The 25831-nt window shown below is 38.9% G+C and overlaps 1 protein-coding gene across 4 annotated transcripts in view; it reads right to left on the bottom strand.

Annotated features, from left to right (window-relative positions):
* The window catches only part of THUMPD3 (THUMP domain containing 3), a 25099-nt gene extending 3131 nt beyond the window's left edge, over positions 1–21968 (bottom strand). The window contains exons 1-9 of one of the 4 annotated variants that reach the window (XM_014542795.1): positions 21904–21968; positions 20130–20418; positions 18471–18548; positions 10450–10923; positions 7570–7700; positions 4993–5062; positions 3591–3706; positions 1543–1653; positions 151–274 (exon numbers count right to left, since the gene is read on the bottom strand). In XM_014542795.1, the coding sequence (XP_014398281.1) occupies positions 151–274; positions 1543–1653; positions 3591–3706; positions 4993–5062; positions 7570–7700; positions 10450–10923; positions 18471–18548; positions 20130–20384 (1359 nt within the window). In that variant the 5' untranslated portion in view covers positions 20385–20418; positions 21904–21968. Of the gene's footprint in view, positions 1–150; positions 275–1542; positions 1654–3590; positions 3707–4992; positions 5063–7569; positions 7701–10449; positions 10924–18470; positions 18549–20129; positions 20419–21001; positions 21343–21697; positions 21851–21886 lie in introns of those variants that run through there. The other 3 variants (XM_014542796.1, XM_014542797.1, XM_014542793.1) reach the window with 3 other exon arrangements.
* Between the last annotated feature and the right edge of the window lie 3863 nt (positions 21969–25831).

Here is a 25831-nt window from a genome sequence, read left to right on the forward strand (position 1 = left end):
GCATTTCAATTCATTGTAATGGTGAAAATTGATTTGACATACGAGTAATTGGAGTTACGAGTTCCGTCACGGAACGAATTAAACTCGTAAGTCAAGGCACCACTGTATTCCTGGGTCTTCAGGCTGAGTCTTTGAGTTATTGCACTGTACCTTTGTAAAGCATTTCTTGTCCTGAGTAAGTAGTGCAGCTCGGCCTGTCCCTGGTTTACAGATACGGCTCATCTCCCATAGGCAAGCTGGGTAAAGGTTCCAGTTTCTTTTCTTGGAGCCCATCCTATAACAGAAGGTCCAGTGAGTCAAACATGCAAAAAATATCTAAGACTGAGAAGTTATTAAAAACTCATGGCAGCCCTAGCTTGTTTGGCTCAGTGGGTAGAGTGTCAGCCTGCAGACTGAAGAGTACTGGGTTCGATTCCAGGCAAAGGCATGTACTGGTTGCGGCTTGATCGCTGGCCCTGGTCAGGGTGCATGTGGGAGGAACCAATCAATGTGTCTCTCTAATCCAGTGGTTCTCAACCTTCCTAATGCCGCAACCCTTTAATACAGTTCCTCATGGTGTGGTGACCCCCAATTTCATTGTTACAAATTGAACATAATTAAAGCGTAGTGATTAATCACAAAAACAATATGTAATTATATATGTTTTCCGATGGTCTTAGGCGGCCCCTGTGAAAGGGTCGTTCGACCCCCTGTGGGTCGCAACCCATAGGTTGAGAACCGCTGGTCTAATCCATGTTTCTGTCCCCCTCCTTTTCACTCTTAAAAAATCAATGGAAAAATATCCTTGGGTGAGAATTAACAGAAAAACTCATTGCAGTAAGATCCTGAGGTATGAAAAACAGTTGCCATTTAGAAGCTAGAGCATTATATGTCAATGAAATAAGCAATCAGACCTAAAGTTGCATAGAATTTTGAATCAGATAAATCAGTTTACAGAAAAGAACTTTGAGAACTGTAAGTATATAAACTGTCCTCAATGAGCATGAGCAGTCAAATTGTAGGAACCAAATCAGTGATTAAAAATAATTTATATTGAGAAATAGAACCAAGTTTTCCTCAACCTTTTTGAATTATGTAATTCAACAATGGTCTAGAAAGAGGATGAACTTCCTGTGATGGTCAGGATTAAAATATAATACATTCCTCAGTTTTCAGAAGAAGAAAAAATGGGTGAAATCCAATAACCTATATAATAAAAAGCTAACATGCAAATTGTGCTGGCCAACTACCTGTAGCCCCTCCCCCTGGTCAGTTCAAACCCCAATCACCCCCACCCCACCCCAATCGGGGGTGGGGCTGGCTGGCCAACCGCCCCTGGCCTCCCCCCACTCTCCCACCCCTGTCCCAATTGGGGCGGGCCGTCTGGACCCCACCTGTGCTTGAATAGTCTTGTTATAATCCTTAAGTGAAAATTGCTTTGCTGACAGTCTGCTAAAAGGAATGAAAGATTTTTACATAAACTCAGAAACAGGTTTAGAAGACACATGGGTACTAGTATAACAAGTGAAGGTAAAACTCATATTTTAGAAAACTAAGTCCCACCTTTTTCCAAATGGCATGTCGGTTACAATAATGTCCACAGAACCAGTTCTTAATGGCAGATTGCAGATATCCCACTGAATAGCATCTATGGGCAAGCCCCAGGACAATTTGCTGTGGGGACAAAGGAAAGGTGCTTCAACATATTCTGAAGAATGTTTTTCTGAAAAGACTGCTATAAAGTACAAAATACTAAAATATCAATTGATATTGACAATATCAAAAATTTTAAAGTAGAATGCAGAAAGAAAGTATATGCTTATAAGATAAAGCCAAATTTATAAAAATAAGCAAGTGATTTTTAATCGTTAGGTTGGTGTGCAAAAGATTTCATCTGCTTCACTTACGATTTAAGAGAAAGGATCAAGGGGAAAAACAAGATTGCAACACAACTGTAATAGACAACTGAAAACTTGCAACAGTAAATTATGTAACTGATGATGTAAAACATTGATAAAATAGACACTGGATCAATGCTAAAGAGGGAAAAAAAAGTGAGGTGACATATCTGAAGGATAAAGTTTGATAAATCTACATAGTAATAACAGGAGACCTAAAAGCAGATATGTAAAATTAGTGAATATAGAGGTACTTTAAGATTAAGAAACAAGTATTTGTATCGTATTATTAAATAAGAAGCAAAGAAAGGTAAGATAAAAAAAAGAGAGGACAGGGCCTGGCCAGGTAGTTTAATTGGTTCAGGGGTGGGGAAACTTTCTGCCAAGGGCCATTTGAATATTTATAACATCATTAGCTTAATATAATTCACTTAATATAAATTTATGTTGCTATGAAAGAAGTTCCCAGGTTTATTGAATTTCGAGTCCTATCTTTGGTTGCCTCGGCAGGGCCGGACCAAATATTTTTCAGGCCACCTGCTGGATGTTCCCCGCCCCTGGGTGAGAGCATCATCCCAATATGCCAAGGTTGCGGGTTTTTTGATCCCCATTCAGGGCACATACAACAATCAACCAATGAATGCATAAATAAGTGGGACAACAAATTGATGTTTCTCTCTATCCCCCTCCCTCTTTGTCATATATTAATATAGATGACAAAAGGTAATAAATAATAGCATGATTTAAATTCCATTAAGGCAAAGCTACTGGTTTAAGAAATAAAATACAACAGGAAAACAAAATATGAGCATAAATGAAGGGTTATACTATTGATATATAATAAAGAATTTAAGAAAAATGATATAATGGGTGGGTGAGAAACACATTGAAAAAAAGTTTTACAATCAAAAGCACCAATAATTGCAACAAAATAAAAAAAAATATATTAAAAATCTAGGTAAGAAGCCTAGCTGGTGTGGTTCAGAGGTTGAACATCAACCCAGGAAACAAGAGGTTGCTGGTTTGATTCCTGGTCAGAGCACATGCCCAGGTTGATGGCTCAATCCCCAGTAGAGGGTGTGCAGGAGGCAGCCAATCAATGATGTTCCTCTCATTATCAATGTTTCGATCTCTCTATCCCTCTCCCTTCCTCTAATAATCAATAAAAACATTTAAAAAAAATCTAGGCAAGAAATAGTACAGATGGAACAGACAAAAAGTGAAGGTATAGAGGGTCTAAAAAACAAGAAAATGTTCAGAAAATAGAAAAATAAGAATCAACCAATGAATGCATAAGTGGAACAACAAATTGACATTTCTCTCCCTCTTTAAAATCAATAAACAATTGTTTAAAATTTAAATGGAGTCTCGATATGTTTATTTTGATTAAATCATGCCATAGTACACTGGGGGTATTAATCATATAAAGTCAATACCTAAGTCTAAGATATGCTATAGAAACTTTAAAAAGGTTACCCTTTTTTGCCCTGGCTGTTGTGAGTGTTGTTGGGAGTACTGGCCTGTATAGGTTGTGGGTTTGATTCCCAGTCAAGGCACATAACTCGATTGTGAGTTTGATCCCCCTTTGGAGCACGTACAGAAAGCAACCCCTCGATGTTCTCTCACACATCACTGTTTTTTTCCCCCCTCTCCCCCGCTCCCCTCTAAAAATCAGTAAGTGTATCCTCAGGTGAGGATTGAAAAAAAATGTACCCTTCTTTAATTTGGCTCTTGGTCAGTAAAGATGAGATGTTATTTGCCGCTCTATTCACAGCCAATGGATTATTATCACCAGCAATATGAAAGCAGTTAAACCATTCAGTAGCCCCCTAAAAGACAAGAGTATATATTGAAACAGAAGTCACAAACTGCAAAAAATGATTAAAGAAAAAAATCATTTCAACTGTTAACAAATAAGACATCCAATCCAATAGTCCAGTGCTTTTCTAAAGTGGCAAAACACTGCATGTTGTCAACTTTGCTATACCCCCTGTTTGAAATGCCCTTATTCTTTCTCTGCTTGCTGAACTAATCTTTCAAGACCTAGCTGTGTGCATAAACCCTAACTCTCCAAGCTGCCTCATTTGCTCCTCCCCAGAGCACTTTGTACATGTCTGTCACTGCACTGTGCTATTTTAAATTATTTCTATGCCTGTCTGACTCTCAACAAATCTGAGAACTCAAGTCTAGTATTTTATTCAACCCCTCACGCAGCAGTATCTGGCACACTATAGTAGGCATTACAGACCTTAAATACAAATGTAGTTTGAAAAAACAACCAAATCAAACTAACCTATATCCTTTTGTGATTATAAGATTTTGCATAATCTGATATATTGGAATACTTGAGAATTTCAAAATACAATGTAATCTCCATTGTATATAGGCTTTTGAATAATAACTACCATATCCCTGAAAGGATTTTGCAATTTTAGGTCAAAAACATGTCAGCACAATGTAAATACCTAGCTGCTACATATTTGTGGAATAAGGTGGCATACTCCCCTAGGCCTCAACAATGTTTGTGCAGATTAACAGGTTTCTGACATGAAGGCAGGGAAAGTTCTGCCCTCTGTTTAGTAACAAACACCTCTTTCTTTGTAAATGGTAATATCCCCTCATCCATGAACACAGTGCTTCATCGCTTTGTCTTTTGCCCAGACACTTGAGGGTGATGTAGAGGGGTGATGTACAGGGGATGTAAAAGAGACCTAGAGTTTGATGAAAGCCTTTTAGGTGATTCTGATTTCCCAACATTCATTTTTTTCTTCAATACCTATTTAGATTTCTAGTCTCTAAAAGAGAGGGGTTTTGTAATACTTCCAAGTTTTAAGGGGAGTACTCTAAATCAAGTATTTTATACTTTGGTGAACAAATCTATATATATATAACTTGTCAATTCCTTTGACAATTTCATTCATTTTGATCATATATCAGCTTAGGTTTTTCTACATTTACATTCTCATATCTACTCTTACATGAAAGTGCTTCAAATTTTTTATATTTTTTTTTTGGAGGAAAAGGGGCCTTTGATTTCATTATGTCTAATATGCTCATTGGTTCTAGAACATTCTGAATGTAACTTGCTTATTAAAAGCTAAAGAAAAGTTATTACCTCTATTGGTATTGCCCCTGTTCCACACATCGGATCAACTATTATATCAGAAGGTTGAGGAGCACAGAGCCTAGAGAAAAGAAAACAACCTATGTGAAGAGACTTCAGCCAACAGCTGAAGCTTCCACAGTGACTATTTCTGAAGCTATAAAATCAAGGACCTATTACATTAGCAATGAAGAAACACCAATCAATATTCATTTAAAAAATCAATCTGTAATTACATGTTGACTCTATATCTTAGCGGTTAAAAGAAAAAAAAGCATTACATATAACTAAAGTATCCTTTTACTATTATCCAAAATCCCATTTCATTACAGATGAAACTTAGTCTCTAGATCTTTTAATATACACGTATGCCTTTAGAAAATACGTTATTTTGCATATAAGCCTGTATTGGTACATTATAAAAAACCACAAACATGTTTCAAATAGAAGTGGAAATTAGACATTCAGTATTCCTTTCCTTATAAATTTTAAAGATAATTTTGCTATAAAAATATTTGCTTTACTATGAGTACTTAATACAGTAATTCCTCACTTGATGTCATTGATAGGTTCTGCAACTTTAAGTGAAATGACATATAAAGAAACCAATTTTATCACAGGCTAATGGATATAAACGAGTTAAGTTCCACCATCTCTGGCATCTCATCAATGCTATAAGAAACAATGTTATTTGAGGACCTGCTGTATTTGCTAGGCTTGGATTTAACTCTTTGCATGCATCATCTCATTTAATCCTTTTAATAACCCTATGAGCTAGGTCGCTATTACTATTCTAATTTTACAGATAAACTGATGCAAAACTTATCCATAGACACAAAACTAATAGGTGACAGAGTTGGGATTAGAAACATTACTGTTAGTGGCTTAAATGTTACCCCCTCTCTGAAGCACCCCCTCCTCAGACAGCTCATTAGGTTTCTCCTTTTGTCCTGCTAATCTTTCCACATTCTATTATGGTATTTTTACATGTAAGGTAATTATTTACCTCCCTCTCAAGACTTGAGATTCTTGGGGATAACACTGGATTCTTGTTTTAATACCTTTCCAGCTCTACCTCCCTGTTCCTGCCCCTCCACACATGGCAACAGAATCGTTAGCAACCCTGTTCACAGTAAGCAACCCTGTACTCCCAGCCATTGCTGCCAGGGTCTGGGTGAACACTTGACCAAGACTATGTCAAATGGATTCTCTCTTCCAAGAATTTAGAATAAAGAACTAGAAGCCCTAGGCCAGCGGTTCTCAACCTGTGGGTCGCTACCTCTTTGGCGGTCGAACAACCCCTTCAAAGGGGTCGCCTAAGACCATCCTGCATATCAGATATTTACATTACGATTCATAACAGTAGCAACATTACAGTTATGAAGTAGCAATGAAAATAATTTTATGGTTGGGGGTCACCACAACATGAGGAACTGTATTAAAGAGCCAGAAGGTTGAGAACCACTGCCCTAGGCAATAGGGAGTTGGTCATTTGAAAATGGGAATACATAACTGTGGATGACGGGCAGCCATTTACACACATGAGCAGAGAAGAGCACACAAACCCTTGGAAGAGACAAAAGTTACTGTCTAGGTAGTTTTTCAAGATCTGGTTCCTACTCTTCTTGAAACATGGCTTTCAGTTTTTCTGTGGATTCCCCAAGACTTCTCAGTATTTTTCCAATAAATCCCCTTCTCACACCAACAACACTTCTTAAAATCTTAAACTAGCTTACTTAGGTTTCTAATCATTGCACCCAAAATAACTATTCATGTCCCTGGCTCCTACACCACCACCATGCCTGGCAGTAAATGTTTGTTAAATAAATAAAGACTTAATCAAATGTCCCCAGTTTTCTATTATTATCATCGAATTGATAGGTTCTAACTGTGTTTGAACTGACTCCATGGATGAGCAGGTAAAAGAGGACTGCCAGGATATGGCATGTATATAACAGGTATTTTGCATATGTTTCTGCATTTACTCCACACTACTAATCCTTGAAGATTCACAGCAAACCTATTTTTCACTCTAAAAAATAGAAACCTAGAGAAGACAACCTGTCTGAGGGGTGGAAAGAAGCACCTATTATAAAAGGGAACAGGGAAAAGAAGCAAGGAAGCTGGGTCTTACATTTGGGAAAGTGGAAAATTCCAGGATGATTCCTAGGTTGCAGTGATTATAAAATTTAAAAATATAAGTAAAAGCTCTCTGTGTTCATTTACACATTAGACATTTTTTAAAAATCTCTGCTTTCATCTGCTTCACTGGCAGAAATGAAACAAAGTAAAATTTTCTCTATTTCCCAACATACAGTATATTCTTTCTAAACAATGTGGCAATGCCAGTCAAGAGGTAGATGAAAACTATCTTCCCATTTTAAAATCAATAAAACTGATATAGTAATTAAGTGATATTTTCAGGATCATAAAGAATCAACACTGGACACAAGGGAAACAGATCATCAGCTTTTTGCCCTCTTTATCCACTAAATCCCCACACAGTACCTCACAAGAAATTAAAGTATTTTGAAGGGAAACCTGAAACCAAATTGCCACTTTAAGCTAGATGATAACCCATTCTCTTACCGGAGCATTCCATAAGCAAGAGTAGATCTTAGAGTTGTAGGTCCAAAATGTGTGATATTTCTTCGGTGGAGACTCTCTTCTGTCAATGCAATGCCCACAATGACTTCATTATCATGGATATTCAAAAGCACCTAAAATAAAGCAAGATAAAATAAAATAGTTTTAGAATTGTTCAAACTGCACTTATTATTAGGATTTTTAAATTTCAGAATTTATTAAATTTTTTACTTTATTATTGAGGTATACTTTACATAAAGTACACAAATCTTAAGTATGCAACGCAGTGAATTTAACTGCCACTCAGATAAAGATATACAGTATTTCCAGCACACCAGAATGCTCCTTTGCCCTTCCCAGTAATTATTAATCTGACTACTTCTACTATATTAGTTTTATCTTGTTTTGAACTTCATATAAATGAAATCATATTATATATATATATATCCAGCTTAGATTCTTTTAATTTTTTTAAAATATATTTTATTGATTTTTTACAGAGAGGAAGGGAGAGGGATAGAGAGTTAGAAACATCGATGAGAGAGAAACATCGATCAGCTGCCTCCTGCACACTCCCCACTGGGGATGTGCCCGCAACCAAGGTACATGCCCTTGACCGGAATCGAACCCGGGACCCTTCAGTTCGCAGACCCACGCTCTATCCACTGAGCCAAGCCGGTCAGGGCCCCCTTCATTTTTATAATATAAACATATTTTGAATGTCTATGGGTTTCTTAATATACATTTAAAAAAATTTTTTTTTGATTGATTTCGGAGAGGAAAGGAGAGGGAGAGAGATAGAAACATGAATGATAAGAGAGAATCATTGATCGGCTGCTTCATGCATGCCCCCTACTAGGGATCGAGCCCACAACCCAGGCATGTGCCCTCACTGGGAATCAAACCGTGACCTCCTGGTTCATAGGGTGACGCTCAACCACTGAGTCACACAGGTCGAGCCTTAATATACATTTTTAAAATTTTAACTTTTTTTAAAAAATATATTTTATTGATTTTTTTACAGAGAGGAAGGGAGAGGGATAGAGAGAAACATCAATGAGAGAGAAACATCAGCTGCCTCCTGCACAACCCCCACTGGGGATATGCCCGCAACCAAGGTACATGCCCTTGACCAGAATCGAACCTGGGACCCTTCAGTCCACAGGCCGACGCTCTATTCACTGAGCCAAACCAGTTAGGGCTAAAATTTTAACTTTTAAGTAATTGTTAATACATCTGCTTTATCACCTATTATTTTCTAACTTAATGTTTTTTAAAATTTGACTCAATGTCTGTGAAATGTTTGCTGTCCTATAGTTTTTCTAATATAATTAAATATAAACTATTAAAACAAAAATAAAATGTCTCATCATGATCTTAGCAGCAGCAGCTGTCACTTATCTAACCATATGCAAGCCAGTGTTCTACACACTTTGTTTATTATCTCATTTCATATTCACACCCTGAGCTAGATACTATATTATTCTACTTTTTATAGATGAGAAAACTGAGGCACAAAGATGTCAGCTTATTTGCCCAAAGTCATACTGCTTGTAAATTAGGATCTGAGCCCAGGTAGTATGGCTCTAGTATCTGTCCTCTGAGCCTCCTTGCTAACTTTTGGACATTAGTGTTCTAGTTAGCCTCTTTATTCTTATGAGGAAAAAAAGGAATGGGGAGTTATTGTTCTGATTTGATATATAATATAATAAAAGTTACAGAGAGAATAAGTAGCTTGCCCCAGATTCAAGTGTCCCAAAAGCAACAGAAAATGACTTTTTGGTAAAAACATCAGCTGCTAGGGACCTTTTAAGCTGTTAGAGATTTAAAAACAATTTAGTGTGGTTCACATGTGAATCACCCATGTAATAGATTGAGACTAAGGAGGGTAAGCATATTAAAATGAGGTATCTGGGTTTGAGAATCTAGCAGAATTTAAGCAAGAGGAGAGCTGGCTCTAGGATGAGTATTAACCATGATGTCCTGATTTTAGGAGATCCGGGGTTTGTTTTAAAAATGTATTCCAGCCAGGCCATTGTCCCATGCACCAAGAGGTCGCTGGTTCGGATTGAGGGCACAATCCTCAGTAGGGGGCGTGCAGGAGGCAGCCAATCAATGTTTCTCTATCATCAATGTTTCTCTCTTTCCCCCTCCCCTACTCGCTCTCTAAAAAAATAATCAATTGATCCCCAGAATATGTTGTCAGTTTGGCTGAAATAAACTCTTTTAAAAATTCTCTAGCCCTGGCCAGTGTGGCTCAGTTGGTTGGAGCATCGTCATGTACACCAAAATGTGGCAGGTTCGATTCCTGGAAAGGGCACATACCCAAGTTGTGGGTTCAATCCCTGGTGGGGGCTTGTGCAGCAGCAACTGCTTGATGTTTCTTTGTCCTTCTTTCCCTTTCTCTCCCTTCCTCTCTCTAGAATCAATAAAGAAAAAATATATTAAAAATTTTTTCCCTCTAAAACAAAGGTACTCTAGTTGAATTTTATAATCTGAAAGTCCATGTAATGTTGTACAAAGTACTAGATTAGAAATTAGAAAACTCAAGTCTTAATAGTTCTCACCTATTAAGCACATAGTATATACCAGGTATTACACCAAACACTTAAAATGTATTATCTCATTTAACCTTCAGGACACACTTAGAGGTATATACTACTTTTGGCTCTATTTGAAAACAAGCTCAGAGAGACTATTGTTTCCAGTTATACAGTACAAAATCTAAATTTGGATTATATCAGTCTCCACAGCCCATGCTCTTATTAGCCACACACTATTAGCTCTGTGGCCTGTTTAATTGTCCATAGATTAAATTAGCCTGAAAATTCTACAAATCTATAATGGCATTCTTGAATCATCACAATCAGAGCCTGTACCTACCTCCACATCAAAGTTGGTCATGTCAGCCTTCCACTTAAAATAATCTTGAACAGCACCCCCAAAATCTCTTGCAGCCTCATTTGAGGAAAAGCAATGTTTCTCTCCTGCCCTGTTGCATGTGACTCTAAACTTTAGCACTTCGGGATCAGTGTCTTCTTTTGAGCTCTCATCATTCTCATTTTTGCAAGATGCCAAAACATCACCTACTAATGTTGATATCTCTTCTTTGATGGCTGGCTTTTCATAGTAGTCTAAAATATGTGAATCTAAGGCATTATTAGACAACTCTTTTTTAACATCTCTCTCATCTCTTTTGTCTCCTCCATTATCAATCTTCTCTTTACTTAAATTCTGATTTAACTTTTTGCGCTTTGTTTTTTTTTTCTTAAAACTGGTGTTAATTTTCCATACTTTTAAAGGGTCTGACCATGGAAGCTTCCCAGCTAATTCTTCAAAATCCTTTAGGACTTTTTCCTAGAAGGGACAGAGAATAAAATCCATTAATTTTTCACCACTTTAATTAGACAAATAAACTCCTACTTTGCCTGCAGATGACACTAATCATTATGTTAAGGGTGGTAGGGGTGCAAAACAAGAGTCAATAAAATAATGGTTGTAATTGAGGAAATAAAAATCTCATTGAAAATTAAGATATATACAAATTAAATCACTAAAGAAGAATACAAGACAGAACAATAGATCAGAAGTTGAGCTTCAAGATTAAAATGTAAGCAATAAGAAACTATTAACAGTGGTTACCTCCAGAGATGGGAAGTGGGTGGATGAAAGAAAAGGAGGGCAACTTACCTCATTCTCACTGATTACCTTTTAAATTTTGTGCTGTGTATACATACTAACTTTTTTTTGTTAATCCTCACCTGAGGATATTTTTTCCATTAATTTTTAGAGAGTGAGAGGAAGGAGGCAGGGAGGGAGAGAGGGAGAGAGAAACATTGATGTGAGAGAGACACATCCATTGGCTGCCTCCCACACTCGCCCCTGACCAGGGCTGGGGATCAAACCTGTAACCCAAGTACATGCCCTTCACCGGGAATTGAACTTGAGACCCTTCCATGCGAGGGCTGATGCTCCAACCACCAAGACACACCAGCCAGGACCATATTAACTATTTTTCAAAAGAAAAAAATTTTGAGCAGTTAAAAATTTATCTATCCAATTTCTAAATAGTATCTAAACTCATCCTTTAAAAAAGGAAATCTAGTGGCCTTGTTTCGGCAAGGCTTAAAGAGAGAGAGAAAAAAAAGGAAATCTGATTGTGCCCCTCCCCTCCCTTGTTTAGAGTCTGTCAATAGCTTCCCAATGCACATGAAAAAAATCGAAATTCTTTAAGAAGCCCAACATAATCTCACTCCTGCCTACTTCTCATACATCACTTCAGGATCATTCTTGCCCTCACTTCCTCTGCTTGGAAGTTATTTGGTTCACATGGTCTCTGCACTGCTGGCTTTCTTCTCATTATCTAATAGCAATTTAAAAGGCATTTCCTCTGAGAGACCTGCTCTACTAATATTAGTCCTCTCAAGTCTTCTCTTTCATTTTCTTTTCTTTACAGAGCTTAGCATTATCTGAAGTTACTAGGTTTATATATTGTTCACTGTGAGAGTGAACCAGCGATCTTTTCCATCAAAGACAGGAGCTCGCTGCCATTTTGATATGACCATCAGAGTCTCAGGGGGCCGCCATCTTATGCTCCGCCTTACCCCTCCCCTTCCTCTGAATTAGCCAATCGCACAATAATGGGAACCCGAGCTCTGAGCCCTGACCAATCAAGTCAGAGTTCAGAGTGAAAGGCAGGGCAGACCCGCGTCAGGAAATAAAACCCTGAAGGGACTTCCCATTCGCGTGCTTTGCCCAGGATTCCCAGCTGGCAACAGCACCCTTCTGCAGGAGCTAATTTGCCCTGCCCATCCAGTTTCGAGTGTTTGACTCATTCCTGCCACATAGTTGAGAGCATTTCTAACATTCACCACCAAAGTTCCTCCCAGAATTAAGTGCAGGGTGGGAAGGACTTTACCTGTCTTGACCATTGCTATAAGCCACATTCGTAGAAAAGTGCTTGATATACAAAAGGTATTCAATCAATAGCTGTTGGATAACGTGATTAAATGTTAAAATGGGTGGTACACAGCTGTCCAATTCAGCAGCCATCAGTCACATGTAGCCAATATTTAAATGATTTAAAAAATTTAAAATTCAGTCACATTAGCCACATTTCACACACTGGTGGCCAGTGGCTATCATGCTGGACAGCATAGACACAGAACATTGCCATTACAAAGCTACTGCAGAGTGCTGGTAGACAGTACATGTCATTGAAGATCAAAGCAGAACGAAATCAATCCTGGCTGATGGAACTAAAACTTGAAATGGAAGTGAGTGAAGGCTTTGATACTACTAGAAACCTGATAAAATAATGGTAAATTTCAGGTTTGGCAGATCTAATTCCATTTACAAATAATTTTCCTATAAAGGGCATCTAGGTTTAACATGGTGGAATAACACTGGTACAGTCCCTTTCTTTCTTCAGAAACCATTGTAAAAGAAAAAACAACAGAAATACCAACTCTATCTTAATAGAATCTGCATGATATTCATAACCTTGAACCATAACATGGGAATTCTAACATAAGAATTCCCAAGTGCCGTGAAGGTCAAACAGGTGCAGGAAGACACAGAGCAGTGGTTCTCAACCTTCTGGCCCTTTAAATACAGTTCCTCATGTTGTGACCCAACCATAAAATTATTTTTGTTGCTACTTCATAACTGTAATGTTGCTACTGTTATGAATCGTAACGTAAATATCTGATATGCAGGATGGTCTTAGGCGACCCCTGTGAAAGGTTTGTTCGACTGCCAAAGGGGTCGCGACCCACAGGTTGAGAACCACTGACATAGAGGAAGAATGCCTATAGATCTCAGATAAAGGGTAGACCAGTCTGCATAGCTGCAGCAAATAAACTCTTCTTGGGAACAGCAGGGAAGAAGTATGTGCACTGGACTCCGTTTGTACCAAGAAGAAGCAGGGGAAAGAAATGGAGACTGAACAAGGAGCCTCACAGACAAGTTCTATTTGCTGAAAGCAGTCCATTGGTAAGGAAGAATTGGGAACAGTACTCGATATAGTAAATAACCCCGAAGGTGCTGATCTCTTTAGGCTAGGAAGAAGTAATAGTTAAAAGAACTAATTTAGCCCTAACTGGTTTGGCTCAGTGGATAGAGCGTCGGCCTGCAGACCGAAAGGTCCCAGGTTCGATTCCGGTGAAGGGCATGTACCTTGTTTGTGGGCACATCCCCAGTAGGAGGTGTGCAGGAAACAGCTGATCGATGTTTCTAACTCTGTCCCTCTCCCTTCCTCTCTGTAAAAAACCAATAAAATATATTTAAAAAAAAAACAAAACTAATTTAATGGTGTGGAAATTATATCTCATCAGGCCAATGCGGCTCAGTGGTTGGGCATCGACCTATGAACCAGGAGGTCACAGTTCGATTCCTGGTCAGGGCACATGCCCGGTTGTAGGCTCAGTCTCCAGCAGGCAATGTGCAGGAGGCAGCCGATCAATTATTCTCTCTCATCATTGATGTTCCTATCTCTCACTCCCTCTCCCTTCCTCTCTGAAATATATATATATATTTTTTAAAATTATCTCAGTAAAGCTATTTTTTAAAAAAAGAAGAGAACTCATTCACCCACAGCCCTTTGTCAGAAGGAACTTCAAAGCAAACCAGAGGGATTTCTTGCTGACCTGGTGTTAACAGTTTCTGGCTTCTCCCAGGAGAACCTCCTCTAAATAACAGGTCCAAGAGGAACTCCCTCATTCAAAGATGAGCAATTATCAATGCTATCAGCACAAGATTTACAGGGACATAAAAAGGAAAAAGGAGGAAAGGAACAGAAAAACAAATAGAGTAAAACAAAAAACAACTGACCAGAAAGACAATGCCGAAGAGCAGTTGAAAGCTATAATCAAACATATGGATATGGCATCAAAAAATGTAATGAGGCTATACCTTTGAAAAAATAAGAGCTCAAGGCAGAGATAGACAAGCAGAACGAGGGGGTGAGCCACCAGAAGAAGAAACAGGAGCTTGTAGAGTTCAAAGAAAAATAATTCACAGATGCTAGCCTTTAAAAAAAAAAAGATTCATGACATCATCTGAATACTTAAAAATACCAATTAAAATGCTTAAACTAACAGGCTTTTTATAAGACAAGGGAAAGTATAATGCTACAAAGAATAAAATTGATGGTCAACAGAATAAAAGCTAGAAGCAAATGTTTAAAAGCAATGTTTTACTGGGGCATGTTGCAACTAAAGTCTACAAAGTGAAGGGCTTAACAATTTTTCATGGTCACACACAACAGAAGTTGCCCATGCACAGATCTGAAAATCTACTTTAATACTTCATCTTCTTTTGGGACTTCACCAGCAACCTCTTTTGTAGTTACTTACAAAACAACCCCGAAAAGCTGGCTCACGTAGAACCATTACATAATATCAGATTTACCACCAATTAGAGATCAAAAACACCAAAATAATACAAACTCTAAGATGGAAAAAAAACGCAGGAATTAAGAGAATACAGTCAAACCTCGTTTCTCGAACATCTCTCATCTCTAACAATTCGGCTCTCAACTAAGTTGTTCTCAGAAAAAAATATCTACACTGTGGACCAAAACTTCAGTATTCGACCTAACAACCCTTTCATGTGGATACCTCAGCATGACAAAAAGTCTTGCAAGCAATCCTTTTGTTGCTGGCGATTAGCACAATTTTAAAACATAAAGAGGCCATCAAGAGTGCTAATGTTGCTAAGGGTGTGAAAGTGCTCACAAAACAGCAATCATAGGCAATTGAATAGGTAGAAAAACTGTTGTTGATTAGATAAAGGAAAGGCAGTAAGCCAGTGATAGCATTTTGGAGGCAATTCCTTTAAGGCTAGTAGGAGGTGGTTTGATAAATTTAAGAAGTGTTTATTTATAGATTAAACAGTACATTAGGCCTGTACTGAATATAAGAAAGGTTGAAACAAAGAATCATTTTGGGGTCTGGAACAGATTAATTCAATTTACATTATTTCTAATGGGAAAAAATGATTCCGTTTTCAAACAAATTGCTTCTCGAACAGCCTTCTGGAATTAATTAAGTTCGAGAAACGAGGTTCCACTGTCTTAATAGTACCCACCAAGTTAGAAACAAGAATTAAAATTTTTAAAACTTCTAGTTTTTCAATGCCTGCTAACATTTATTTGTGGCTATTAACATTTTGAAATACTCCGTGGCAAAAATGTTTAGTAGCCTGCCTATCATTTACTAGTTTCACAGATAACGATTCAGTTGGCAATGACTATCAGAAGTCTGAAGTGATATAATACTAGTGTTGAAAGTACATTTTTGGTTATCACAACTTTTATCTATTTTCACTCTGAATTCTTTTAGGTCTGGTTTTAATTTTTTCTAGGCTGTGGGTTCAAACCACTTTGTTTTTGTATGTGTATTTTTTTTTTTAAATTCTTACCCCAGGATATGTTTTTTATTGATTTTTAGAGAGAGAGAAAGGGAGAGAGAAAGAGAGAAACATCAATGTGAGAGAAACATTATATCAGTTGCCTCCCACCCTGACCGGGAATCAAACCTGCTATCTTTTGGTGTATGGGATGATGCTCAAATTAACTGAGCCACCAGGCCAGGGCTGATTGGTTTTTGAATGATATTTTGGAAATCAACCTGTTGCCAATAAATAAAAATTAGAGAATTAAGCACCATATGATAGTTTTTAAAAACAGGTTATTTCTCATATAGGCAATAAAACTAATAGAAAAAAGTTTTCAAGCATTTGGTTCTGGAAACCTGACCAAAAAGCAATGTGGAAAAATACTAAAGCCTTACCGAGATCTATTTTCAACCTTCAGCTTAGGCAGCCTCTCAATATTTACAAATCAGATGCTAAATACAGGTTGGAGACAAAGCTGTTGTCTTAACAACTGAAGGATTATTGGGATAGTACTTTGGCTTTATTTCAAAAACTAAACTTAGAGAAAAAAGCCAGGCAAAAGCCCAATGGTGAGGGAAAGTGTTATTTGTAGATGATACAAACTGTCACTTGCTCTTTGGCTCACAGGTGGGAAGCAATTCTATTTGAAACCATATATATTAGCAAAGCTAATCTTTTGTAACAAAGTCAAAAAATAAAAAAGAAAGTGAAACAATTTATTTCTTTTAAATTTGATGTTTCCAATATTAATTTTTTTAAAATATATTTTATTGATTTTTTACAGAGAGGAAGGGAGAGAGATAGAGAGTTAGAAACATCGATGAGAGAGAAACATCGATCAGCTGCCTCCTGCACACCCCCCACTGGGGATGTGCCTGCAACCAAGGTACATGCCCTTGACTGGAATCGAACCCGGGACACTTCAGTCCGCAGGCCGACGCTCTATCCACTGAGCCAACCGATCAGGACCATAGTTTTGTATTTCTGTCCTGTTGTGATCTTTGGCCTGTGTTGAAAAATTCTACCTCCTCCCACTAACTTCTGCATGCCACAACACATATAGTTTTTGCTCTCACGGCTTTGTGAAGGAGGATGATCTGTAGTTAATAATCAACTGTTTGGTATCCAAGGACGGTTTATTTATGAAGAAGAACCTGGAAGGACCTGTTGGCAGTTACACTACCTCTGCATTTATAGTACCTTTTTCTTTACTAACGTAGGCCGTTGAGAGTTAACTTGTTTTAATAAGAGAAACCAGACAGAAAGGGAAGAGCCACAGTTAGAACTGATTATTAAAAAATAAATGGTTATTATAACATTTGGGATAGAAACTTAGGCACATTTCTTAAAACTTTATTTTAGTTCTAAAGACAAAAGAGTTTAAACTCTTAAAATAGAACAAAGAAGTATTGTTGCTGCGGTATGATTGACTGCATGCTCAATGTAGCATTAGATTATTGCCTGAATGCATAAATTTTTATTTTCTCAGTTTCTATGGTGCAAACTACTATAGCCATGCAAGTTAAATAAATGTTTTTTGCCCACAACCTGAAAAATATTAGGTGGAATGATTTTTTAAAAAGACAGATCTGCTAATTAATTCCCTTTTTAAAAAATATATATTTTATTGATTTTTTTCCAGAGAGGAAGGGAGAGGGATAGAGAGTTAGAAATATCGATGAGAGAGAAACATCCATCAGCTGCCTCCTGCACACTCCCCACCTGGGGATGTCCCACAACCAAGGTACATGCCCTTGACTGAAATTGAACCTGGGACTTTTCAGTCCGCAGGCCAACGCTCTATCCACTGAGCCAAACCGGTTTCGGCTTCAATATTAATTTTTATATTTTCTTATTCTTTCATCTTTTTAAAAAAATAAGGTATAATTGACACATACATTTTAGTTTCAGGTATACAATATTTGTATATATTGAGAAATGATCATCATAGTAAGTTTAGTTAACATCTGCCACCATACATAGTTACAAAAAATTTTTTCCTGTGATGAGAACTTTTAAGATCTACTCTCTTAGCAACTTGGAAATATACTATATAACAGTATTAACTATAGTTGCCATGTTTTAAATTGCATCCCAATTACTTACTTTATTCCTAGAATTTTGTACCTTTTGACCTCCTCCACTCATTTTGCCCACTCTCCACCTCCTCCAATACTGATTTTTAGAAACAACTTTTGGGCCCTGGCCAAACAGCTCAGTTGGTTAGAATACCATCCCAATACACCTAGATTGAAGGTTTGATCCCCAGTCAGGGTACATACAAGAATCAACCAATGATTCTTCCTCAAATCAATAAAAAAAAATTTTAGAGACAACTTTTGGGATGGACTGTCAACAAATCTCTAAATTTTCTTGTAAAAACTTTCCCAGTATTCTATATGATAAAAGCAGCAGTAATGCTAAAGGATAGAACATGAAAAGTAGAAATAATCTTTTGGGGGATGATGGCTGAAAATCAGCTACCATGTTTGGTTGGGATAGCTCACCTTTGTTTCTTTGAACTGGAAATCTTTAAGCTCCTGAACAACCACAAATAAATTATCAACTGATCTCAGACGATGAACCTGGTGAGGAAAATAATGTTGGAAACACATTTCTGAGAAAGCTTTTGAATCACACAAACTATTGACATTTAAATATAAAAATTACGTACGAAGACTTTAAAGCACCTAATAGAGCAATCCCTTCTCATCTGTGGTTTCAGTTATCTGTGGTCAACCACTGTCTGAAAATATTACATGGAAAATTCTAGAAATAAAGGATTCTTAAGTTTTAAATTGCACATTGTTCTGAGTAGCTTGATGAAATCTCATGCTGTCCCATCTAAGAAATGAATCATCCCTTTGTCCAGTGTATCCAGAGTGTATATGCTAACCACCCATTAGTCACTTAGTGCCATGTCATGGTATCATAGTGCTTGTGTTCAAGTATCCATTATTTTACTTAAGAATGACCCAAAAGTGTAAGAGTGGTGATGCTAGCAATTTGAATATGCCCAAGAGAAGCAGTAAAGTGTTTCCTTTAAGTGAAAAGGTGAAAGTTCCTGACTGAATAAGGAAAGAAAAAAACTGTATGCTGAGGTTGCTAAGATATATGGCAAAAATCAATCTTATATCCATGAAATCACCTTATTCATAAATTAAACTTTGTCATAAGTATGAATATATAGGAAAAAACATAGTATATATAGGATTCTGGGGTTTTTGGAATGTCTCTCCATGGATTTGGGGTGGGGGGTCTTCTGTGCCTATAATTTGTATTTAAATTTTTTTCCATTTACCCAGTCTCCCATCTTTTTGGTTATCTAACATTTTCTATTCCTCTAGAGAAAAGGAAGGACAGATGAAAGAATAGAAGCTTAGTGTGTTATGTGAGCAACACAGGTTTGGGGGAGAAGGGAAATACAGACAGTCAAGAGAAGCTTTATCATATTTCCCTCATAGCTCTCTGGGGTACACTGTATATTGGGGTTAAGAGCATAGGGCTTGAGCTCCAGCTCTATGATTACTAGCTGAGCAACCCTGGGCAGATTACATATTACTAAGCCTAATGACTAATGAAGATAATCATGCCTATCTTCACAAAGCTATTGAGGTTATTAACTAAAATACTGGATGGAAAACACCTGCTTACCAATTCATCCCACACATTTGGGGGTGTGGGATTTCTACTATATGCTGCTAGACACTAAGAGCTTGGGAGACTTAAAAAAAAATAAAAAAGGCAATCCCTGTCCTCATGTTGCTTAAGTGGTAATGAGATATAACTTAGCTGTTTTATTCTAATGGGATGGCAATTTGCTGACCTTCACTTCTCACCTGCAGTGATTCCTAATTACTTTTGAACAAGTATTTTTTAATACAGATTAAAAAAAAAAAAATCTCCTTTTATGCTTCACCCCCAAAATCTAAACCTCAGCTAGATGCTAAAGTAAATTCAAAGATGTGTAGCAGATATCCAGAATTTCTTCAGGTACATGAAATTCTCCTCGAGAATTCATCCTCAGGAAATATTAGTATCACTTCTAAAAATGTAACAAACCTACCAGTCAATCTTACAAATCAGTACCCAATATAAAATACAATAGGAAATACCCATAAAATGATCTATTTAGAAAACTATTTTAAATATTGCTTCATTCAAACCTGAGCCAGACTTTCCACTGAAATGTCAAAATATATCTTGCCCCGATCTTTGCTGATTTTGCATGATGATCTCAATTTCTCTCTCACTTCATCTGCAGCTACTTGCTCAAAACCAGTAGGTACTGTGGCTCCAATAGTGACTCGAAGATGCTCGGACTCACTTCTGGGGACACTTTCTGTCACGTGTATATATCTCTGGTTCTCATGAAGGTTCACATGCAAAAGTTGGTTAGTGGCTTCTTGAACATCAGACATGTTGGCAATGCTTCCAAAATTATTGATACAGTCCCTTCAAAAGCAGTACAGAAAAGAAAAAAATAATCTCCAAACATTATCACCTCATATATCAACTATAAATAAAAACATCTGTTTTGGAGGGCTAGAAGAACAAGGCAACACAACTGATATAGCCATATTCAGTCAACAATGCCTGAATCAGTATTCACTTAAGATAAAAGGGTTGAATAACATGGGCATAGATGTAAAATATATTATTAAATAAGCAATATAGATACTATGGGGGAAAAAGAATAAAGACAAAAGAATTTTCACAGCACACAATGTTTGGTTTGGGATCATCTATGTTGATAATAGCCACCTCATAACTATAATAGTTAACACTCCAAAAACAGAGGCTACTAGAGCGCATTCAAATACATTTCTGCATCTTGGCCTTTTTTAGATAGCAGTTAAGAACATGGGAATTGGAATTTCAGACACAGATTTGACTTCCTGTCCTCACCATTCATAGGTTGAATAACATAAAACAAGTTTATTTTCCTATGCCTCAATTTCCTCATCTGCAAAATGGGAATTAAAGAATATCTTCCTCTAGAGTTGTTGGGAGACTTAAGTGAGAATAGCATACTTCCAGGCCCATAATTAAAACTTGCTAATAGGATATCTATCTTCCTCCTGTGAAGGAGATAGTGATTCATGCGTTTAAAAATGATAAACTGAACTTCACTGACTACACATATTTTAGTGCCTATTACTGACCAGGCTCCGGAACCCATGACTGGGCATCAAGAGAGATCTGTGAAATATCTGAAGTAGTAAGCCAAATTCCCAGTACCTGAACATGGATGGGGTTGGGGTTAGAGAGGTGGAAGTGGAGATCAATAGCTCTCACCAGATTTTTTAAGGTTTTGCAACCTAGAAGTAGGCACTGAGTGCTTACAGTGTCCTTGTTCCATAACCAGGGTCAAGCGACAGTGTCTAACACTAATAAAAGTCAATTCCTAACCTTAATGAGCTCACAATCACTGTGAATAAGACCTCCAGCTTCTAAAGGAGGAGGCTAGCACCGCCAGTGGCGGCTCTGTGGTTGAGCGCCAACCTAAGAACCGGGAGGTCATGACTTATGCCCGGGTTGCTGCTCGATCCACGATCCATCGTGCAGGAGGCAGCTGATCAATGATTCTCTCCCTTTCTCTCTGAAATCAATAAAAAAAATATTTTTTTTTAAAAAGCTGATTGATTAAATAAATAAAGAAGGAGACCCAAGTCCGTAAAAGGACATATCCTGCCTAAGGTCAGGGGGCCCATCAGTGGCTCCGGACACCCACCCGCTGGGCCCTCGTTACAGAAATGGCGAGAGGCGGCCAAGGACAGGGACAGACAGCGAGAAGGGCTCCACAATGACACCAGGACGAAGTCCGGCGCGGCACCACCCCAAGGATCAAGACCCAGGCCGCCCCTCCCTCGCAAGGGTTAGCGATTTCACACCCAGCCACTCCCACCCGCCGCCCGTTTACCGGCCCGCAGCGCAGACCTTTCCGGCTCCGGCACGCCGCCGACTCAACGTGCTCAGGTCACGCCGCCGGAAGCCGACTCTCGACAACCCCGGAAACGGAAGTCAGGCGGCTCTAGCCCCGCGGCTCCGAGCGAGGGGCGGGCGCCGGCGCAAGGTTGTGGAAAAAGGCACATGCGCATAAAGGTCTGTGCCCGGTGGCGGCTAACACGGGGTGTTCCGTTCTTGCAGTTGGGGAGAGCATGGCCTGCCCGCTGAACCTGTAGAACTGCGGGCCGAGTCGCGTCACGTAATGGCTCGCATTTCTAGAGTGCTTATCCGTCCCAAGCATTGAGTAAGTGCTCCCAGCCGTCATTTCATTTGTTCCAACAACTACCTGACGTGGCCGTTCCCGTTTTCAAGCGGGAGACACTTAGTCCCAGAGAGGTTATTAAATATCTTGACTAAAATGTCAGGCACAGCACTTTCCAGGCAGAGCTGGGGTTTGAATTTGGATGATGTGACCAGAATTCTTGCTCTGAACATCTGAATTAGTGTTGCTCAAGTAAGTCCCTGAGTTGTATGCAGTCGTCTTCCTCCGCCCGCCCCTCCTCCTACACCCACAAACTTACTCGTGGTTTTGTTTTCCACTGTTTTAGTTATCCTGGGCCAACGCTGGCCTGGCCTGACAACATTATATGGAACATTCCAGAAATAAACAATAATAAGTTTTAAGTTGCACCCTTTTCTGAGTAGCAACTTGTGCTCTCCTGCCCCGTCTTGCCCAGGATATGAATCATTCCTTTGTCGAAGGTATCCACACACTACATACAACCATGAGACATTATGAGAGAGACCACATTCACATAACTTTTATTACAGTATATTGTTATATGTTTTTTAAAATATGTTTTTATTGATTTTAGAGAGAGAAAGGGAGAGAGAGATACATTGATCTTTTGTCTCCTGCACCCTCCGGGAGCTACTGGGGAGCGAGCCTGCAACCCTGGTATGTGCCCTGCCTGGGTATGTGCCCTGACTGGGTATGTGCCCTGCCCTGGAATGGAACCGATGGCCTTTTGGTGCATGGGAGGACGCACTGATGCACACCAGCCAGGGCATTTTGTTATATTTTATTATTGTTTATTGCTAATCTCTTATTATGCCTAATTAAAAAATTAAACTTTATCATAGGTATATATGCATAGGAAAATACATAGTATATGTAGGATTTGGTGCTCTCTGTGGTTTCAGGCATATACTGGGGTCTTGGGACATATCCTCCGCAGAAAAGGGTACTACTATATCGCCTTCACTATCTTTGCCCAATTGTGCTATTATTTAATGTACTTTTTAAAATATATTTTTAATTTAAGTTATTTTAGAAGGAACCCTTAAAACTCAATAACAGAAAGATAACCCAATTTAAAAATGAATGAAGGCTTAAATATTTCTCCAAAGAATATACACACAATCACATGAAAAGATAGTCAACATCACTAAGCCATTAGAAAAATGCAAATTAAAACCACAATGAAATACCTGTTTGAGTGGCTAAATTTATTGAAAAACGTGCATTTCCAAGTTCCAGTGAGGATGTGGAGTGAGGGAACATTTATGCATTGCTGGTGGGAATGCTTTTAAAAATTGTAAAGCCACTTTGGAAAACAGATTGGCCTTTCTCAAAAAGTTAAACATGGATTGCCATATGAACCAGCATTTCTACTCAGGTGTGTATACCCAAGAGAATTGAAAATAGATGTTCAAGCAAATACTTGCACAGGAATGTGTCTAACAGTATTTTTATAATAGCCCCAAAGTGGAAACAACTTAAATATCCATAAGCAAATGTGATCTATCTATGCAATGGAATGTTATCTATATATATAAAAGCCAAGTGACCAGAACAACCAGAATGACCAGAACGACCAGTGGCTATGATGCGCACTGCGGCAGACAACCGCCTGATCAGGGCCTTGATCAGCCACGCCCAAACTCCCGCAGCCCCTCCCCGCAGCTGGCCCTGCCCTGGATTGGCATTCCCCCGACCCTGATTGGGGGTGGGGTCGACCAGCCAACCTCCTGTGTCCCCTCCCCCCTGCTGGCCCTGCCCTGATAGGCCCCCATCGGGGTGGGCCGGCCAGACCCCTCCTGTGCACCGGGCCTCTAACCAGTAGCTATGGCCAACTGACCAGTAGCTATGAGGTGCACTGACCACCAGGGGGCAGACACTCAATGCACAGGCATGGAAATGTGGAACAGACGAATATCAGAGGGAAGGGGGGGAGGGCAGGAAGAGATTAACCAAAGATCTTACATGCATACTAGAGGCCTGGTGCACGAATCCCTGGGCTTGGCCTGTGCCCTTTCGCAATCTAGGACCCCTTAGGGGATGTTGGAGGCCCGGTGCACTAAATGAGACCTTGACAAAATAAGAGGGATTAAAACGAGAATCTTCAAGATTCTCTTCACCTGATTTAGTGTTATTTCAATATGTTTCTTTATTGATTTTTAGAGAGAGGAAGGGAAAAGGATAGAGAGAAACATCAATGAGAGAGAGACATGGATTGGCTGCCTCCTGTACCCTAATAAATAACATTAGAGCTGTTATTTAGCAAAATTTATTGGTTAACTCTGGAAACAGCCCAAGTGCCCATCAGTAGATGAGTGGATAAAAAAGTAGTGGTATAGCCTAACCGGTTTGGCTCAGTGAATAGAGCGTCAGCCTGTGGACTCAAGGGTCCCAGGTTCGATTCTGGTCAAGGGCATGTACCTTGGTTGCGGGCACATACCCAGTAGGGAATGTGCAGGAGGCAGCTGATCGATGTTTCTCTCTCATCGATGTTTCTGACTCTCTATCCCTCTCCCTTCCTCTCTGTAAGAAATCAATAAAATATATTTTTTAAAAAAGTAGTGGTATATTTACATAATGGAATACTATGCAGCTGTAAAAGGGACGCATGGATGGATCTGGAGATTATTATGCTAAGCAAAATAAGCCAGACAGAAAAAGATAAATACCATATGATCTCACTTATGTATGGAATCTAATGAACAAAATAAACTGATGAACAAAATAGAACCAGAGGCTTGGATACATGGAACAGACTGACAGTGGTTGGGGGGGGGGGGGGAGAGTAGTAGGAGGGACCTGAGTGAAAGGTGAAAAGATTAGCCAAAGAACATATATGCATAGCCCATGAATACAGACAACAGTGTGGTGATGGCCAGAGGGAGTGGGGCTGGGGCTGGGTGGAGGTTGGTGAAGAGGTGGGGAAATGAAGGACATCGGCTGCCCCCTGCACGCCCCACACCTGACATTGAGCCCACAACCCAGGCATATGCCCTGACCGGTAATTGAACCTCAACCTCCTGGTTCACAGGTCGATGCTCAATCACTGAACCACGCCGGCCAGGCCCTAATTTGTTTTTAATTGGCAGTAGTGTTATATAAACGAGCAAAGAATTGAATTTGATAATTCCTGTCAGCTACAGTGATACAAATGAGGAACTACTCAGTGGTAGTTGTTCCCATGAACTCAGATAATCTATTTTACCCTAATCATTTTTTATCCTTGCCTATTCTTAAGGGTAAAACAAAGTCATGGTTAGAAAGTCCAACAGTACAGCCATTCCCCAGCCCTCCCTCTTCCTGTGCTCTTCTATAGAGGTAAGGATTATTAACCACTTCTGCCTTTCGTTCACGTGGGGATTTCCTCCCTGTCTCTAAACAACATGCTTGTAGTGCTATTTCTTGCTCTTTTAATTTTAGGGATTATTTAAATACTCTCTATGGTACTTGAGATTTAGCCTATAACATCCCCATCATCCTATTTCTCCTTCCCTTCTCCCATTAAAGTTATAACCCAGTATAATTTATTCCTCCCGATAAAATATATTAAACATTTTCTAGTTCTGTCAACTCTGGACAGCATCTCTTGACCACCCCCCCCCCCCCCCCCCCCCCCCC

Source organism: Myotis brandtii, unplaced genomic scaffold (genome assembly GCF_000412655.1).
Source record: "Myotis brandtii unplaced genomic scaffold, ASM41265v1 scaffold312, whole genome shotgun sequence".
Lineage (NCBI taxonomy): Eukaryota > Metazoa > Chordata > Mammalia > Chiroptera > Vespertilionidae > Myotis > Myotis brandtii.